The 19710-nt window shown below is 39.9% G+C and overlaps 1 protein-coding gene across 1 annotated transcript in view; it reads right to left on the bottom strand.

Moving 5' to 3' along the window:
* Nucleotides 1-19710, bottom strand: part of LOC141757369 (matrix metalloproteinase-17-like) — a 98820-nt gene that overhangs the window by 14751 nt on the left and 64359 nt on the right. The window contains exon 4 of the mRNA XM_074617805.1: nucleotides 12965-13251. Within this exon, the coding sequence (XP_074473906.1) occupies nucleotides 12965-13251 (287 nt within the window). The remainder of the gene's footprint in view (nucleotides 1-12964; nucleotides 13252-19710) is intronic.

Below are 19710 nucleotides of genomic sequence, written 5' to 3' on the forward strand. Positions count from 1 at the left end.
GTCAATTCAATCAAAGAAGCAGCTGCAGAATGCTGCACACAGCATATTTCTCTTCCCTACAATCGTTGCTGTTCAGCATAGTAGTACTTAAAGTCGAAAGGAAATGGAAAAAAGCCTTTTTAACCCTTTTAGATCACCTCCACGGTCACCTATTTAACATTATATGCAAAAAATAAAATACAAAAATATCAATTTCTACGTATTTTTATATCAAAGTCTAATCATCTTTTCTTCCTTTTAAACAAAATAGGATGTGTTCTTACGTAAGCTAGTACCAACCAAATTTCAACCAATAATATCATGACATCCATCATAATATCATGAAAATTTAAGTGACAAGGGAGATGTGTGTGGAGATAGACTAAATATAAGAAGTGGACTCACCCATTAGTTTGAGTTCAGCATTTTGGCTGTTGCCATCTTGTTTTTTTGCAACCACAAGTGATATGAGAGAGTGGAGCTAAGTACGACCAAACTGAATAAAACATTTTTAGGCAACCAAAAAGGTTATAATTAATTTTCATGAACTGAAAACACACTGTGAAAGAGTTAAATTTGTAAGATGAAAACAGACCGGACCGGACAACTCTAAATGGCACCATAATTTACTAAATGAACATCATGCTGTAATGAAGAAGACTTGAAACTAGCAATTGAGACCATAAACTCATGTTTACAATGTTTACTGAGGTTATCAATTTAAGGCACTTCCGCATTGTCTTCACTTTTCAGACCCCGGATTTGCCCACTGGTGGAGACGCTGCATTCTAAGCCCGCCCACTTTTGAGCGGTCCAATCGAATGCAAAGGATTTGATTTAAATCCCTCTTGTGACTGTACACCGCTCAAGTATTCCATTTTACTGGGAACACTCACCCTACAGAAGCTAAAGACGCTCTGACTTCGGTTTCACTGGAAAGAGAATAGCACACTCAAAATTCTATTTCTTTCTTTCTTTCTTTCTTTCTTTCTTTCTTTCTTTCTTTCTTAACATTTCAAAAATGTATCGACACCCTTTTGGGGCAGTGAGAGGGAAAAAAAAAAACAGAAGCAAGAGATGCCCATATTGGTAAAGGAGATATAATGAGACATGATAATAAAGGATTTCACAAAACATGAGATAGAAGTAGCACCTTTTTTAAACCATTATCTATTTTTAGTTTAACCGCTAATCTCAGCTTTAGGTTTTACAGAGATCCCCTTGCCCGCTTAAAGTTTGTGACTTTTGTAGAACCAAACACAACCCCTGTTTGCATGTTTATCCCTTTTATGAGTGAACTCCATAGGTTGCAAAGTTAAGAGCCGTAACAGACAGCTCCGGTGGCTGTGAGTGCTGTTAGGCATGTGGTGTAGTGAGATAACTATGGTAATACTGCCTGAGCCCCTGGGCTGCCAATCAAAACCTGAGTGCGGAAAGACACCTAAAGAGGTTGCAGGCTATTAAAGCACATTTCCCTCGATGTTCAGCTGAAAAGGAAAAAAGGCAAAGCCTCCGAAAACTCCTTGTCTGGCTCTGCTAAGCAAGACAAAACCTGGGGTTTAGAGAGTTCGATTTGCAAAAATGTGAGTGCTAGCGTGTCGAGCCAAAGCTAGCTTAGAGCTCCTTGGTGGCTAGGCTGAAGTCTCCGCATTCAGTTAACCTCGTGTTGGCCTCGGCTTGGGAACATCTCAGTGACGTGCTCTGTCAAAAGAAAACAAAGGACAATTGGAGACGTGCACTTGTGCTTACAACACCTGGGATACTCCAAAGCCAAATGCCAACTCTAATCTACAAGAGCACACGGCGCGAGAGAGGGAAGGTGGATAAAGGGACGGATCGAGGGGGAGCGAACGGGGATTTAGAACAAAGTAGGTACCATGTCATCGTATTTACAGTCCATCTGAGGTTGACAGATAAAAATCCTAAAGCCTGCGGACAAAGTCAGAGCGGAGAGACTTGGGTTAGACATCCGTGGCAGAAAGACAGAGCAGGAAAGAAAGGGGTTCAGAGTAAACAGACGGAGGAGATGATCAGTAATCTAACTACAGAACTGTTTCATAAGATATTGTATTAAAAAAATCTCATTACTTTGAGACACAGTAAACACAATCTATTTAGAGGGAACCTCTACCTTTGGATATAGCATGATGTATCCAGAGTGCTACAAAAACAGCCTGCAGCATTTAGCTAAAAGTTTAATAAGGACGGTGCACCATACGGTAGATGGAAAGAAGCAGCAGCACAACTAGCCGAGGGCGATCCTTTTCATTTGATGTGAATCCTTGTAGTGTTGTGACCTCGCATTACCTTCGTGCCACCCGGGAATCAATATTTCTATCTGAACATTTAAGGTATATAATTGTTTTTACAACTTTTAAAGCAGGAAAAAAGTGTGTTAAAAGTGATGAGATGAAACCACATTCGCTTCATTTGTGCAGCCCTTGCAGTTTAAATCACAGCTGTGGAAATTTCATCATTTAACCCCTTAAAACTCAGACGGCCCTCCAGAGGGCTCGGCCGCTATTCTGTCTTTCAGAGGCTGTAGCAATGCTCAGTTTTCAAAGTAGGCGCTGATATCATGTGAAACTAGAAAAGCCTAAGGAATCCATTGGTGCCAACCAAAGTCATGCTAGATTGTCGGGAAGAACGCTAAATAATGCCATTAAGTCACGATAAATTTTGGCGAGGATTGATTTTAAATGGGGTCCCTTGACCTCTGATCTCAAGATATGTGAATGAAAATGGGTTCTATGGGTACCCACGAGTCTCCTTTTTACAGACATGCCCACTTTATGATAATCACATACAGTTAGGGGCAAAAACCACGTAGTTTCTTGCATGCAGTACAATTGTTTTATATTTGCCTATCCTACAATTGTGTATTTGAATATTTCTGCATACTGGGGTCCCTAAACAGTCTTGGAATTGCAAAAATTGGGTATCACTGTAAAGCTTGTGGATCCAATGAGTCCACTTGTATTCATTTGTGATGATGTTAGTCCCCATAGTATCTGTTTCATTGTAGTGACACCATTTCTCATTCCTCTAGGATAATCACAGCCTCATGAAACTTTACAACCACAAACTAGAGACCTAGAGCATTCAGCGGATGGATGGCTTTCCTAGATAGACTGTTTCTTTAAAAAATCTCCAAATGTCAAATGTTTTTGATACCAAATGATATCAACCCAAACATTTATGAGACATATTAGAGCATGGGAATGGCCATCACATACTTATATTGTTATGTTCTAAACCCTGATACAATTTCATAATCTATTTTAATGAATGAATTAATTAATGAATTCATTTCTATTTCATTTTAATAACTAGAACAACTTGACACAATGCTAAGCTGCACCTCAAATTAATCTTCAGGTTCCCACCTTTCAGGTGATGTACACCACTTCTATGTGACATTTACTGTTGACTTTTTATCTACCCCTGAACATCCCGGCAGATGATATCTATGATGCCATTATGATGCTAGACGATAACAAGGCTTGTGGTATGGATCATATCACTGCAGAACACCTAAAAAATGCCAGTCCAAAGCTTTGTTGTCTGCTTGCAATGTGCTTTACTGGGCTCATGGTCCATGGTGTCCTTCCAGATTCTATCACCTCAGTATTGTCAGTACCTGTTATTAAGGGCAAGGCTGGTAAATGAAATAGCATAGACAATTATAGACCTATTGCCCTGGCTAGTGTTCTCTCTAAAGTGTTGGAAAGAATCCTGCTAGCAAGGTTGGACATGTTTGTTCTCACCACTGATAATCCGTTTGGCTTTAAAAGGAGACATGGCATTGATATGTGTATCTATGCTCTAAAGGAAATGGTTACTGAATATGGAAGCCAAAACTCCACTGTATTTATGTGCTTTATTGATGCATCTAAGGCCTTTTGACAGGGTTAATCACAAAAAAATATTCCTGAAACTACTTGCCAGAGGTGTTCCAAAGTATATACTTAGAATACTAGTTTTCTGGTATTCACATCAAACAATGCAGGTTAAATGGAGCAATGCTGTATCTGCCCCGTTTCATGTCAATAATGGTGTTTGCCAAGGTGGTATTTTGTCTCCTATTTTGTTCAATGTGTATATGGATGACCTGATCGAAACAATTGAATTGGTGTAACACAGGGTGTCTTGTTGGAAACTCTGTTATCAATCACCTAATGTATGCTGATGACCTGCTAATTCTCAGTCCATATAGTGCTGGGCTGCAGCAATTACTGAAGGTGTGCTCACAATCGGCAAAGACTAAGACATTAAATGTAATGCCAAAAAGAGTAATGTGATCATAGTCAGAAGTAGAGAAGATAAGAAATTAGTTCTTCCTGTGTTTCATTTGTGCGATATTCCTCTCACAACATGCAAGAAAATAAAATACCTTGGCCATTTTCTCACTGATGATTGGAATGATGACAGAGATATCTATCGACAGTGCTGTAAACTATATGCTCAGGCAAATATGTTGCTTCGTAAGTTCAGTATGTGTTCTGTAAATGCAAAATGTACATTATTTAGAGCTTTCTGCACGCCTTTGTACACAGCTCATCTTTGGTTTAGCTACAAGAACAATAATATGCGAAGGCTCATAGTGGCTTACAATGATGCAATGAGGTTGTTGCTTTGGGTTCCCAGATGGCATAGTGCCAGTCAACTGTTTATGTCCTCTGGTATTCCTACATGTAAGGCACTTTTAAGACATGTGATGTATAATTTTATTTGTCATTTGGATGAGTCAGAGAACGGCATCATAGAAGCTTTAACCACCCCGAGCAAGAGCTGCACTCGGTACTCATCCAGGCTCAGAAAACACAGGCGAGATAGCCTACATATGAATTGAATGATGAACTGCTGTGGTCTTATCTTGTATGTTTTTTGTTTCTTTTTCTTTTCTTTTATTGCTATTGACCCTCCTGTGTCTGAAATAAAGTTTGAATTGAATTGATCCCCTGTTCCCCGCCCCTACCCCTCTAAAAAAGAAGGCGGAGTGTTAGGGGGTTAAGATGAAACAAAGTAAATATGAGTTAAGTTGCATGCAAGCAGTCGTGGCAATGTCAAGTCTTATGCATTCCCCATTTCGCAGTGACACGATAAGAGGCACGGCAGCTTCAGCTGACGGTCAACATTTTAGAATTCATTGAACCTGAGACAAACATTGATCTTAAGAGTTTAACATAGTGCAAATGGCCGAGGATAAACATTAAGGCGTCTCAATTTTAATGGAAGAATTGTTCAAGCAGAAGAACTGCTGTAGCGGTCAATCGTTTTTGTGAGGTTGAAATTATTTCCGAGCTCCGTAAAAATCAATTCTGGTTATATCTGCAGCCACACTTGACCTACATATTTCCTTCCTATATTTTTTTTGAGGATGCCATTTCCCATATATACTAGCTTATTGGAAAGTAAAGAGGAGGCTTGATTGTATTCCATGCTCCAGTACAGCTCAGACCCTAACCTTTACTCGCTAAAACTTGAATGGGAAGCTGACCATGATAGCAATATTCCAGAGGAGGAATGGACTTGAATCCTTGGAAATATACCAGAAAAATAAAAATTAGACCTCTGCAATTTGAAATATTTATCAAAGTTTATTGAACTCCGTCTAGGCTCCAAGAAGTGAAAGTAAAGTTGAACTCTCGTTCATATGTTACAGAGTTATGTTACCTTAAAGCAACAGTGTGTAACATTTCGGGGGATCTGTCAGCAGAAATGGAATATAATATTTATAACTATGTTTAAGTTTATAATTACCTGAAACTAAGAATTGCTGTGTTTTCGTTAGCTTAGAATGAGCCCTTCATATCTATCTCTTGCCTCTTCACGGAGTCCGCCACGTTGCTTTGCCATGTTTGTACAGTAGCCCAGAACGGACAAACCAAACACTGGCTCTTGCGAGGCCTTTTTACGTTACCTCAAGGCCACCTTAGTTCTCTGACACGCTTGTGAAACTGCGGAAACGTGAGCCGCAGAGTGCAAAATCGTGGTACCGGCATCCTTACCGTTATTACGGTAAGGATGGCCTCTGAGTGAGGCGAATGTCGTCATCCCGGTTTTGCACTCTGGGGCTCACGTTACGAGTTGTAGTCTCGTAAAGGGAGGAGTGAGCGGAGGGGTACTCAGTTGGTTGCAACCACACCACTAGATGCCACCAAATCCTCCACACTGTACCTTTAAAGTTTCAATCTCAAAGATCTCCCTTTCGTTGTCTTTGACGGCACCGATGGCGATAAGTTAGAGATAATAACAGACATTTATTTAAATTAATATCTTCAAGATTATTACTTTAAATTTGGAAATGTTGACCAAAATATGTACTGAGTGACAAAATAAACTTCTCAGTGCTCTCTGGTGGACAAACTATGTAATGGCGGCCCTGTTTCCAAATGACCTCAGTCATATCTTTGGCATCCCTGTACTGCAATTATCCGCTGGGATATCAGCAGATAATTGGCCGATAATATCCCTCATGCCCACGTACTGGTCAGACTCTCTTATTAAATGTAACTTGCTCTTTCCAGCTAATTTGTATGTATTTGGAGACACATCCTCTCTCTTTCTCTTGGACTGCCCCAAGGCTAAGTGGATACAAAGACCTATTATGTCATGTCAAAACTTAATTGAGAGGAATGGAGGAGTGCATCGACTCCTTTTGTGAAGATTTAGTGCGTTACATTAGGCAAGTTGGCAGCTCGGGGAAAATGATCCTTTAAGCTAGTGAACAGACTGAATGGCTGCTATACAAAAAGCAGGAGATGTGGGATTGTCATTTCAATCGGCCAAATTTAATTAATACATTTTCAGTGTGCAACAATGAGCAACAATCAAGATGCAGGCGCATCTGGCTCAAAACCATCAACGCTGAGGAAGAAAAAAAAGGATGCAACCTGCTGCTTTTCCCGACCAACAGACTCTGGAAACATGCCTTTAAGGTACAGTATGGCCTCATTGAGAGAAAAGCTAAAAACAACACATAAAATGAAGACAAAATAATATTTTCTTTTTTTTAGAATCGTTTAGTATTTAGTATCAACTGTTCTTCATGGTCTAGTATTATAAAAGTAACCAGAATTTACCAAAACGGTCTCATTATGAAATTACAATTGTATTACGAGAAATCCAGACGGTGTGATTTTCAATGCCGTCATGAATGCGGACGCTGTGCTTTCTACGATGCTGTATCTATGGGATGTTTTGTACGCGCCACCAGAGGTCGGTTTCTATGTAACAGGCAGCTGAGCTCAGGAAGATGGCGACTGAGTGTTTTTGGGGGTTTAGTATTCTTCAAACTACAAAAGCAGTTTGATTTTATTCAACTGCCAGTCTGCCACCACCACCTGCATATAATCTCTGTTCAGCCCACTGATGTGTCGGCATCGTCGGTAATAGCGGAGCCATTAACGTAGTGTCTGACAGGCCGCGCCCAATTTACTGCGGAGTCGAGACCGGCAACATGAAGGAGATCATTATTTCAGCAGAGATGGGAGGGGGGGGGAGAGTTGTGTTTGTTTACTAGAAAGTTCATGTGTGTTTTTGGGGTGACGAGAAAAGATATGGTTCCGCCAGCCAGTGTAATGCAAGCCTGGCGGCCTGTAACGTTAGCGAGTGTGCAGTCGAGAGAGAGTGAGAGAGAGAGAGAGAGATAGAGGGTGAGGGAGTATGACTCTATCAGTAACGTTATAACTGTGAATGTAGCAGTGCAGTGTGTGTATAATTTTGGATATTAGTTGGTGAATAAATGCTACAATTCCAGTGGAATAAAGTAAAGGGAGTTAGCCCCAAAGTTAGCGACAACTCCGGCTCAGGCTTTTAAGGTGGGCCGTCATATACCGTAATATACCGTAATATACCGTACCCCGATGTAATGTCAGCAAGGTATGGAAAAAACAGAGACCGCCCAAGCCTACTTGTTAAATCATCTCTTTAAAGCTGCTATAATCAATATTTTAATATTAAAGGTGCCCTGTGGTGTTTTTTCTCATGAACAAATAAAAGCTGTGTTTACAACAAATGCATGTCCTTCCTCGTAAAACATTTGCAAAGCCGATTTCTGCGAACATTTTAAATCCTATCGTTTACGTCCATGTTTACTAGCTGCAGTCTTCTGCCCTGCAACTCGAAAAAGCTCTAAGCAAAAAAGCTATAAAAAAAAATCACTGTTGCTACACCTGCCCGGCACCAAACAGCACAATGCACAAAGTTAGCAACTATCATGGTGGAGAATTTAGCAAAAAGGAGAGGGAATATTGGACTCACATTCATCGTGTGACGAGAAACAATACTTCAAAAGCATTTCTCTGTGTTTGCCGGATGTGTAAATAGGCAACTGTTCAACCAATCACGTTCAGCCTCAACAACACAGAGGCTCCGTAGTCCAAACCAAGCAAACTTTAATACTTCTTTCAACCTTGACAAGAGCAGCGCATACCAGATCCACTCCTTTGGTTCTTACCTTTCACAATAAAAGCCCTAGATATTTACACTGCGTAACTGTTTACTAGAGGCAAATTCACAGCATTTTGCTAAAAGGAAGCTAAATCAGCTTACAGTAGTTTAAGCTATACAATAATTGACATCAGACAGACTGCCAGCGTGGCCTCTGTCTGCGCTAATCTATTTAAACCTTTTATTGAAAAAGTGTTTGCATATCTGCCGGTATGAATGGTCTTCATTTTTGTGTCATTTATTCATCATGCCCCCGGTGTGTAAAGGCCTTCAGAAACAGAAAAGCCATAGTAGACGTATACTGTAATAGAATCGGCTGCATTAAAGTTTAGTAGAATTACAACTCAAAGGTGCTTCATGCAGTAGGTCATTTATTACTAAAAGTGCATTGTCAGTGCTGTGAAATGGCCTAAATGTCAAGCTGAAATATGATTGGGCAGCGATTATACTTTCTAGTGCATTAGACAGAAAGAGAAGATTTGAAATTGTATAATTAGCAATGACATTGGTCTAGAGGTAAGTGCCAAATTGCTAAAGGTGTTTGAGTAGACGGACAAAGATCACAAGGGCAAAACTTTCAAGGAGGGGATCGATATGTTGTTTTTATAGCAACTAATGTTGTCTTAGTATACTTTCTATATCTTAACTCACATAAACCTTAATTCAATTCTAAAATAATGTAACAAAATGAAAGGCAGCAGTATACAGTGGCAGGGTTGTTTTTATTGCCATCGATTGGCCATAAGAAACAGAGGGCTTAAGTGCCTTTACAGAGTGCAGCCGCAGAGGAGGAGGCGGACGCCTGATTTACTAACGAAAAAGTCTGATGTGGTTTTATTTGATGTATATTTCGCCCTTCATCACGGTGAGTGAAAGAAGTAACCTTGAAAGCGGGGATATCTAACAAGGTAGGATGATTCACAGCCAGCATCTTTTTCACTCTTGCTCACAGTGAAGCCTGTCACCCATTCGACAATTCCATCCCACCGTTTTCTTTGTTTTATTTCTGTGGTTAAATGATCATTTTGTCCAGAATGATAATTTTGATGAGAGAAATAGATCGGGGCCATAATGACACACCTCTACCCTCCTTCACTGCCCTGCTCCCATTAACCAAACTTCAATCTATGCAGATGATTCTGTAAACTATTACAGCATCGTGCCATCCTGTCCTGCCGTCGCTGCTGCCTGCTGTGAGGTCTAATTGGAGCAGATTGAGCGGCTGTAACATATGGTTCACAGCTTTGCGGGGCAAAAAGCAAAAGGACAGAAATGAACACAGGTCCTGGTTGCATCATAGAGTCGCCAGCTGGTTCAGTCAGTGCCATCAAACGCCCCATCTCTGGGGAGTAGGGCAGCATAGTGAGCCTGAAACCTCCCAAGGAGCCTATTTTTATTTTTTAGGAGAGGAGTATGTGCAATTAAGAAATGTGGGTAACACTTTATAATAACCATCATTAACAAATAGTAAATTGATAGTTAATTAAACTCTAGTTAATAGTTATCTTAATATTAACGAACAATTAACTTAAAATTAATAATGTTTACTAAGTATTAGCATTGTTTTTTATTTTATCATTAGTTTGTGTAATCTGAAATATTTATTTTATAAATTATATGTTGATTCACAGCTGTTAAGAGACGATGACAATTACATTAGTAAGCTATTTATTAACAGTTTATTGTTGCACACACACATTACAACATTTTATGTACTATAGTAAGTATTTGTTAATGATTACCAAATGATTTGAAGACCTTTAAGAATTTTTTTGTAAAACATGGACCAGAAACCAATTATTAACCATTGACAAAGTACTAACTATCTATCTAAATAATGTTTATAGATGCTTTATAAAGTATTTATTAACCATTTAACAAGGTATTATAATCATAAGTTGCAACTTTATAATAGCCATCCATATAATGTTTATAGGCAGTTTATAAATGAATTAATAACCATTAACAATGTGTTAAAAAATGTATATGTAAAGTTTATAGATGTTTTACAAACAATTTATTAAAGGTTTACAAATCATTTGGTAATCATTAATAAATACTTTATATCGTAAAATGTTGTGTCCAACAATAAACTGTTAAAATAACGATCAATTTAATCAATTTATTGAAAATAAAATGTAATGATGGTTATTATAAAGTGTCTGAATTGTGTCTTATTTGTCTAAAATCAAGCGATCATCATGGTATTGCACACAAAAGCCCCATTTTTCTTGGAAACTGAAGAAAAAAGTGCCCGATCTGCAATGGGATATTAGTAAGTGATAACCCTCAGCAGTGGTGGAAGAAGAAATCAGATCCTTTAAATAAAGGAAACATTTGACCCTGGAAACACACCTTTATATACCTTACTTGCGAAGAATTAGATGAGAAAATCGATACCACTCATATATATGTTTATGAATTATGAAGCTACAGCCAGCAGCTGGCTAACTTAGCTTAGCACAGAGGCTGGAAACAGGAGCAAACAGCACAAAACAGTGTGTCCACAGCCCCGTAAATCTCATGTGTCACTGCGTCCACATCACTCTTTTATCGATTATCATTGGAGCAGCTGTTAGTTGTCATCACAAATCATTGTGCTGTACTTCGAGGTCTGGTGGAGACATATGCCTTTCAGCTTTTTATTGCCATCAATCAAAGGAAACATTTTATCGTCAGGTAAAAACACACTCTAAATGTGGTGCTTTTCTCTTTTATTTCTCTTCCCCAATCATCTGTTAAGAAATTTAAAGCAGTCAATTGTTGTGAAAACCCCATGGCATAATTGAACAATCAAGAGGGATCAATATAAGTGAATAGTAAACTTGCATTTCCTTTCTTAATTGCTAAAAACAAGAGTTCATGGGTATCAGAGGCACATTAGAGGAGATTGTTTACGGCAGCTGGAGGAAATGAAAGGACACTCCTAATGAGCTTGTGATAACAACCACCACTGCTTTAGTCACCACTCGGAGTCCTGCGTCTGCAGCCATTGTATGTTATATTCATAGCTCTATCAAATTAAATATTAATTATAGAATCTGGAGCATGAACAAAGGGTAGAGGCACAGCTTGGCTCCAATCAGCGTTCTAGTTTTTGGGATACAGAAGTCTTGGTGAGCACGGAAGTTCAAAACACTTTTCAGGCTCCTTTTTTCATTTTCTTTCCATTTCCTAGACACTGACTGTTTCAGTCTTCTCATTTTATAGTAGTCTGGGAGTCTCTAAGAAATGCTTTGGTGAAATGTTGCCTAGAATATCACTCCACAATTCTCCCCCATCATCCCTTATATTCTACCCTTTTGTTTCAGACACACATTGTCTTTTACTAATTAATAGGTCTGGGACGATACGCCTATCTCCCAATACGATACTATCACGATACTTGGGTGCCGATTCGATATGTATTGCGATTCTACAAGTATTGCGATGCAATATTACGATTTTTGTTAACTCTTTTACACTAGACCATTAGAAAAAGTTAAATCATACACTTCTAGGGACTTTTACTTTGGAAAATATCTAAATTAATACAGTTAAACTGTTTGTTTTTCCGCATGTACTGTATGTAGTCAGAGTTGTCCTGAAGTCAAATATATCAGTCATTGTCAGACATTATTTATTAAATGTTTTCCAGCAACCCAAAATTCAAAGAATAAAGCCATTTCCCTGAGAAATTAGGTATTTTCCTTTTAATTTATAAGGGACATGTAATGTTTTATACTTCTGGTGAATATAATTCCATCAATCTTATTTCCATATATGTATTTTGTATATACACAGTTCCCTTTGTTAACATCTTATTTTGAAAACCGGACATAGTCACACCTGTAATCTTCCGCTAACTTTGCCAAGTCCGTCGCTAGCTTTCCCCGTCAGCGCCGTTCTCTTTATACATCCATGGTCAACTCCATTGGGGCCGTTTGAATGCATTTAACATAAATGTCAGTATATGGGTGCTCTACAGTTGTAGCGTCGTCTGATTTGACCACAGAGATGAGAGTGACGGCTGGCTTGACCGCACGTTACCGCAATACGTTAACATTTCCTGTCCATGACGGAGTTAGCATGCAGCTTTAGCCGTGATGTCTAGCTCTGCTTTTCCTGCAATGTGTGAAACCCAAAGTGTTTCGATGCTTCACTGTATGTGTAGTGTTTACCACTTTGGATTTAAAATGTGAGGTTTCAGGTCATATCCACGCGGACCTTCTGTCGTTTCCTACTTTCTCGTTCCCTACTTTCTCGTTCCCTACTTTCTCGTTCCGGCCGAGTGCAGTTTGTTTTGGTTGACGGATACGGAACGAATATGATGTCAAGTTACTCTGACTACAACAATAAAAGCGGTAACTTCCTTTTACCTCGGCATAGACTCAAATGAAGCAAATATATCGATTCTGGCATTAAAAAAGTCTATTTCAAAATCGTAAAAAAAGGAATCTTGACACATAGGTGAATTGATTTTTTTCCCCCAGCCCTACTAATTAATACATATTCAAGCGCAAGCGTACAATACCTCCGCAAAGTTCCTCACCTGGAGATCTGAAGGTCCAGGCCTCGTCATCATCAAAGTGCGTATCCCCCGCTGTGAACCTTTCTCCGGGGAAAAACGCGTGCGCCACGGTGCCCCCTGGCCCGTCAAAGGGATATCCATCATTGTGGTCGGCCTTAGTGAAGTCGATTTGAATGTCTGCGTCACTGCCGGCCACCTCGTGGAAGTTGAGTGGTGCGATGTCACTCCAGACCTTCAGGGCGTAGTACATCAGGGCTCGAACAGTGTCCCTGCCCAGTAAGGCAGAGTCCTTAGGGAAGGTCCTCACTCTGAGAGGAGAAAGAAAGAAGACCGATATGTTACATATAAGACAAGAAAGAAAGATGTGGAGATTATTAGGTGTTTTACTCTCCGGTGTGTTGTGTTTACTTCCCCAGAAAGCCCTGTGGCAGTTTCCAGCAAATTCACTTTTGTGAATAGACACCATTTTACACCCGAGCAAAATTCACAAAAATGTCATCTGCACCTACCAAACATTGACATTATATTATATAATTACTTATATAATATTCATAATACTGTTTTATTTACATTGTCCTAACTTCAGTAGAAAATCGAAAATGACTAAAAAGATCCACTTGATCTTTAAACTTCCATTTTCAACCAAACTTGTCTCCTTTCAGATATTATCTTTCATGATTCGTGACTGACTCGAGTACTGTATTAAACAGGGACAGAGTTAAAACAAAAGGGTATTTTTTTCTGCCAATAAAAGGTGACTGTTTTCCGTCTGCAGCTTTGACCATCCATCCATCCATCCATCTGCAACCGCTTATCCCGTTAGGGGTCGCGGGGGGGCTGGAGCCGATCCCAGCCGACATTGGGCGAAGGCAGGGTACACCCTGGACAGGTCGCCAGTCCATCGCAGGGCTGACACATAGAGACAGACAACCATTCACGCTCACACTCACACCTACGGGCAATTTAGAGTCCACAATTAACCTAACCTGCATGTCTTTGGACTGTGGGAGGAAACCGGAGTACCCGGAGAAAACCCACGCTAACACGGGGAGAACATGCAAACTCCACACAGAAGGGTCCCAAGCCGGATTCGAACCTGCAACCCTCTAGCTGTGAGGCGCCAGTGCTAACCACTGCACCACCGTGCAGCTTTGACGTAGCTCCAAATTTGCCTGGAACATTGTCTCAGGCTCAGCGATGCAGCTTTTAACTGGAATAAATTGCAGAAGAACTTTCTCTTGTGTTTGTACAGAAATAAATCTAATATGTCACAGCCATGTACTGTATACATCCTGGTTGATATCATACATGCCAACAAGCAAGTCTATCTGTTTTTCTATTAAGAAGCTACCTACAACAGAATCCTTGAATGTGAGAATTAAAGGTGAGCACATTGAACAAGTAACAGAGGTGAATTATTTAAGGATAATTTTAGATTCTCGGTTAAACTTTAAAAGTCATGCTAAAAAGATTTGTAAAACAATAAAAGCTTAGCTGTTTTAGGATGATAAGAAATTGCTTGACATTTGACTGTGCCTTGCTATTTCTAAATTCAATGATTTTCTCACATTTGGCTGCCTGGTCCCAGGCCAAACAGTCGGTAGTAAAATCCATAGAGTTTCTTTACAACAGGGCCTTGAAAATCTTGGACAAAAAGCAAATAGGGTACCATCATTGCCGCATTTTGAGTAAATACAAGATGTTAAGTTTTGCAAACTTTATTGATTTTCATTATGTAAAGCTTGTTCCTCTGCCTTTCTGCAAATACAACATGAGACTACAGAGCTGTAGCAGATCCCCCAGAGCAGCTTCAAGTGGCAATTGTAAAGTTCAATTCTGCAAAACATCTTTTGCTCAGACAGCTTTTTCTGTGAAAGGACCAAAGCCTTGGACCTCGCTATACCTGATCACTTGAAATTTGCTGCAAACTTTACCACTTTTAAGAGAGCAACCAAATCATGTTTCATTCAGCGACAAACCTGAACTCATGTCTAGTTTTTAAAAGTAATGTTTTTAAATGTGTGCTTTATTGTATTTATTTATTTTTCCTGTACTCATTCCTGCTTTAATCTCTTATTTTCACAAAAAGCCCTTCTAGGGACAGGTGTTGCAAATTAGCATCCGCTATAAGCACTATGATACTTGCATCAGATAGCCGTTTTTAAGTTGTCTATGAACAGTGTATTCGTCCCTATCAAATAAACCATGGAATTAAATGAAATTAAATGAAAAATGCCTATAGATAGATACACATTAGCTCGTAGACCAAATATCAACTCATCATCTGCTTCAGAGCTAAGGCAGGAACTCAAAGACCTCACGTTAATTTGTTGCCATAGAACACAAACTCTTGTACCCAGTCGCAGATGCTTTAAGATGGCTCTGATCTCGGCATCTAACTTTTTTTTCCCTTGGTGTTAAATTACTGCGGCTGCAGATCATTGCAGAGTTTCATAGTTACGTCGATGACACTACAAGGCATCAGCCAGTAATGAAACTATTAGACCTCTGCATTCTCAGTGGCTTTACAAGCTGCTCTTTAGATAGAGAGCAAAGTGTTGCGTGTCCCAAACACAGAGGTCATTTCATTCTAACATATTACAATTAAAAGCTGCCAACATGACTTAACCGCTTTTGTCGAGATTCCCCATTAAGTGGACAAGCCTGCCTACTTTTGACAAAACACCTTTTGTATGTTCCAATGTCAGCAGTTACCTGCAGCTTCACTTCACTTCGAAGCTGATTCAACTGTTATCAGGCCATTAAATGTGCGTTATCAGTGGTTATAAGGCTCATAGATGTGGGTCAGTAGGGCCCTGCTACACCAAATAGTAGGTTTTGTCATCTATTCACATGGTCAATCACCGAAAGAAGGGATAAAAGAAGACGACAGTGATCTCGACCGTAGTAATTATGACAGAAGCAAAAGCGGAAGCGTAGTTGTCTTTGTGTTCACACTTTTTAAACATAGTTATTCTAAACCAAAACATGATGTTTTACCCTAAACTTAAAGTGTTTTTGTTGCCTAAACCTAAAGAAGCTGTTTTGTTTGTGTTCAAAATGTAACGTTGCATTGCAGTTTTACAACGTGTTAGAATGTGTTGGCTTTAAAGCAGCAGTAGGCAGAATATTTTTGGCATCATTGGGCAAACATTTCGTAATAACCTTTCAGCATATTGCAATTCAAGTGTTCTGGGAGAAAATCTGACTTCTGCTCCTCCTCATGGCTCTTTTTTCAGTCTTTAAAAAATCTATTAATCTAATCTAATCCAATCGCATATAAATAACGTTTTTCAAATCATATTTGCACCAACCTGCCTACTCCAGCTTTAAGTTTCGCTTTCACTTTTACAACGTAGTAGGCCCCTACTGCCCCAAGTCTATGATGCCTATAGCGATCGATTACACACATTGAAAGGTCTGATAACAGTCAACTCAGGTGCGACTTCAAGCTTTACTGATGACAAATAAAAAAAGGAATTCTATCCAACAATGTTGTGATCTGTGTTTATACCTCTTCAGAGGTTTGTCCAACCATCTTAAATCCTTCATCCTGATGAACTGCTGATGTGTTTTTTTTTTAACAGCAAAGGATATCAAAGTGTATTTTACTGATAACTTATGAGTCGAAAGAATTTTCGCCACCAGCTACATTTCAGACCTTTCATCCCCACATAAGCCAGAGCAGCAGCTGTTCCAACGACTCCGAGGGTGACCGGACCTTTACTGTCAAAGTCAAACTTCTGAACACCTGCCAGAGGAGCTCACACCGGCGAGATCTCTTTAATCTTTTAAATCACTTCTCAAGGCACACTTGTACAAGTAAGCAAGTTCTGTCTTGCTTTACTTTTTAGCTTTGTTCTCATTTATCAATGCTTACTTTTTTATCCACTGTTCAATGTTTGGTAATGTGTCTTGTTGCACATATACATATATACATATAGCCCATCTGTGCACCCATGGTCTTAAAATGAGGTGTGCTCAGGTGTTTTGTTGGCGCATTGCTATGTTGAGGCAGCAGAAAGCAATTCCACCATTGACCAACAAAAAACTGGTCTAACGGCAATGACGCAGTATTTTCCTGCTATTTAAATTGTTCTTTATACAGTAAGATGCGCCTGCAGGCAGGTTTACAATGCACGTACACTCTGCTTGTTACACACACAGGCACGTGCCGTAGCGCTCCTCCTCCATCTTCAGTTAAATACAGTGTCGGCAATTCAAAATATAATGAAATATAATGAAGTAAGGCTCTTAGGCATTCTGTATTGCTCAACCTGCAGCACGCTCTCAGCGCTCTTCTGGTCACTGGTGTGACATCCCGTGGCGGCTGCAAACTCGTGTCATAAAGAGTTGTTGATGGGACAGAGGATTGGGAGACAGCGGAGGCAGATGGTCCACCGGCCAAAGACCACATACCTGTCCCTTCCCTTCCTTCACAATATGCCACGGCAACATTAATTCAGCACCACCGTCAATGGATAGCGACAAATTTTAAACGGAGTGCCCTCTCAATCAGACAATTAAAGACAATTCCAGGACTGCACCGAATATTTGGAAGCTTTGAAGCTTCATTCATAACATTGAAATTCAAATTTTAAATCAACATTCGAATGCTGCGCAGCTTTTTTTTTCATGTCTTTTGTTGTGTTGTATGTCTAGGTGCAGTCACACCTGGTTTTTAAAGGGAATGGGAGATGACACTCTGATAGGATTAATTCATGTTAAACCCAAAACACTTTGCCTCCTGCACCTTACTTCGCGCCAAAATGATGTGCCATTTAACTAGCAAAAGTGGAGTTGGACACGCCCGCAAATACACTTGCGCCATGCACTTTAGACCATGCCCTGTAGATTGTTTGAATAGGACCCGATAAGTCCTAGAACAACCAATTTTATGGTATGAATTTCATGCAAAACATACTCTTCGTTTTTTCACCCGAACATGACATTCAAGCTCAAACTTTTGCACTCAGTATGTGCGGACATCCTTAGACTGTGGCTGACAACCAGAGTCCAAAATCCAAAACGCTATTCCTCAAATTTGAGATAAAGCAGATTATAATTGAATGGGTACTTAAAGCAGCTATAATCAATATGCATGTTAAGAATAATTGAAATTACTACTTGTGTGTGAAAGGAGTCACTAGCAGAGATGAACGCACGGATAATTCTCACCCGACTCTGCAGTTTAGGTCTACGGAGCATTTTAGCGTCTTTCAGCTTTCGGCATTTTAGCGTCTTTCAGCTCATTCTTTTGGTTTTTGCAGTCTGCAACTCTATAATTTTGGCTCACTCTCACAGCTCTAAAAACAGACTAATGTAAAGAGACTCAGGAGCTGATGGAAAACAAAATAGACCTAAAAGGAGAGTGAATATTGGACTTACATTTCCCAGATGGACACAATTTTTCTGTGTCTAATGAATGCATAAATAGGCAACTAATAGCAAAAAGGTGATAATATGTCAGTGTTGTCATGGTAATTGCAGATTTAAGTCTGCAGACTATATTCAGTCATTTGGTACCACAATCGGGTTCTCCATCTTACAGTCGTGACTACTGCTGTACATAAGAAAGCTTTGAAGAGTAGTGCTATAAACATTCTTTCATGTTTCAGTATATAAATGTATGAAAACACTAATGGAGGTGAGCCTGATCAGCCCCGTATTACAAAAAGGAACCTCTCACATCACTTCTTTCCAATGAAGTCTTTTCAAGGACGTCTTGGTAGCTCGCTAACATCCACAGTTTCAGCTTGTATTAGCTGGTATTTTCTCCTGCTCCTCACTGCACACTTGAGCTGCCTGTTGTTCTGCCGTTACCACGGTGTCTTTAACACACCCAGTGATGCGAATGAGTTCATTAGTGCAGCTAATTAATGCATTAATTAGCAAATATGTCTATGTCAACATGTTGTCACAGAACACATGGGCGGTATTAGCAACGTTAGCTCGAAGGAATGAGATGGGAGTAGCTTGGAAAGGAGTTTTACCTCATTAAGATGAAAATCTATGCAGCTAGTCACTTCAAAATCTAATCAGATCGACTATTCTGTGGGGAGACCTGCGGTGTGCATGATTTTTTTTTTTTGATTTGTTCACAACAATGTGCCCACACAGTCCACTTATTCATACTGCCTGAGCGACTGACCCTCCCTGCAAACCACAGTTAGCCAAGGTCGCTGCAAATGGCTCAACCTCCGCAGACAATTCACCTGCTTATTAGTGCTAATTCAGACGGACGAGTGGGCGGTTGTGTTCGTCTGCGTGTGTTTGGGGGAATGTTGATGAGAGAGAAAGATGGAGAGGCCGAGTGCACGGTGTTGACACTGCGCGAGTGTGCGTGTGCATCCATTATGTGTCGGCTTGCGAGTGTGTTTGAATGTAATTGCAGGTAGGTCCGCCAAGGTCGGAACATTCCTGCCCTGCATCTCAGATGAACTGCGGAGCCCCAGGGAACTGCTGGTGTTTATGTAAGGAGACTATAAGTGCATAGAAAATGAACCAAGTGGCACGCCCTTGCGGTGCCTCCTTTATATTTGGTTAACCTCACGGAGCACGGCTGGGATCTTGTCAGTTTGTCAATCTTACACCTTGATTTTAACAACTGTATTGATTGTGTTTTGATGAGGCAACCTACTGCAGTGAGATCTGATGTTTATTAATCAGTTTGCCCTCAAGTCTACACCAGGATAGTTGTTTTTTAATGTTCTAATGTAAAAAATAACCACATTGAACTACAGGTGAACTGAGCAGATATATTTACC

The sequence above is a fragment of the Sebastes fasciatus genome, chromosome 19, assembly GCF_043250625.1.
Source record: "Sebastes fasciatus isolate fSebFas1 chromosome 19, fSebFas1.pri, whole genome shotgun sequence".
Classification (NCBI taxonomy): domain Eukaryota; kingdom Metazoa; phylum Chordata; class Actinopteri; order Perciformes; family Sebastidae; genus Sebastes; species Sebastes fasciatus.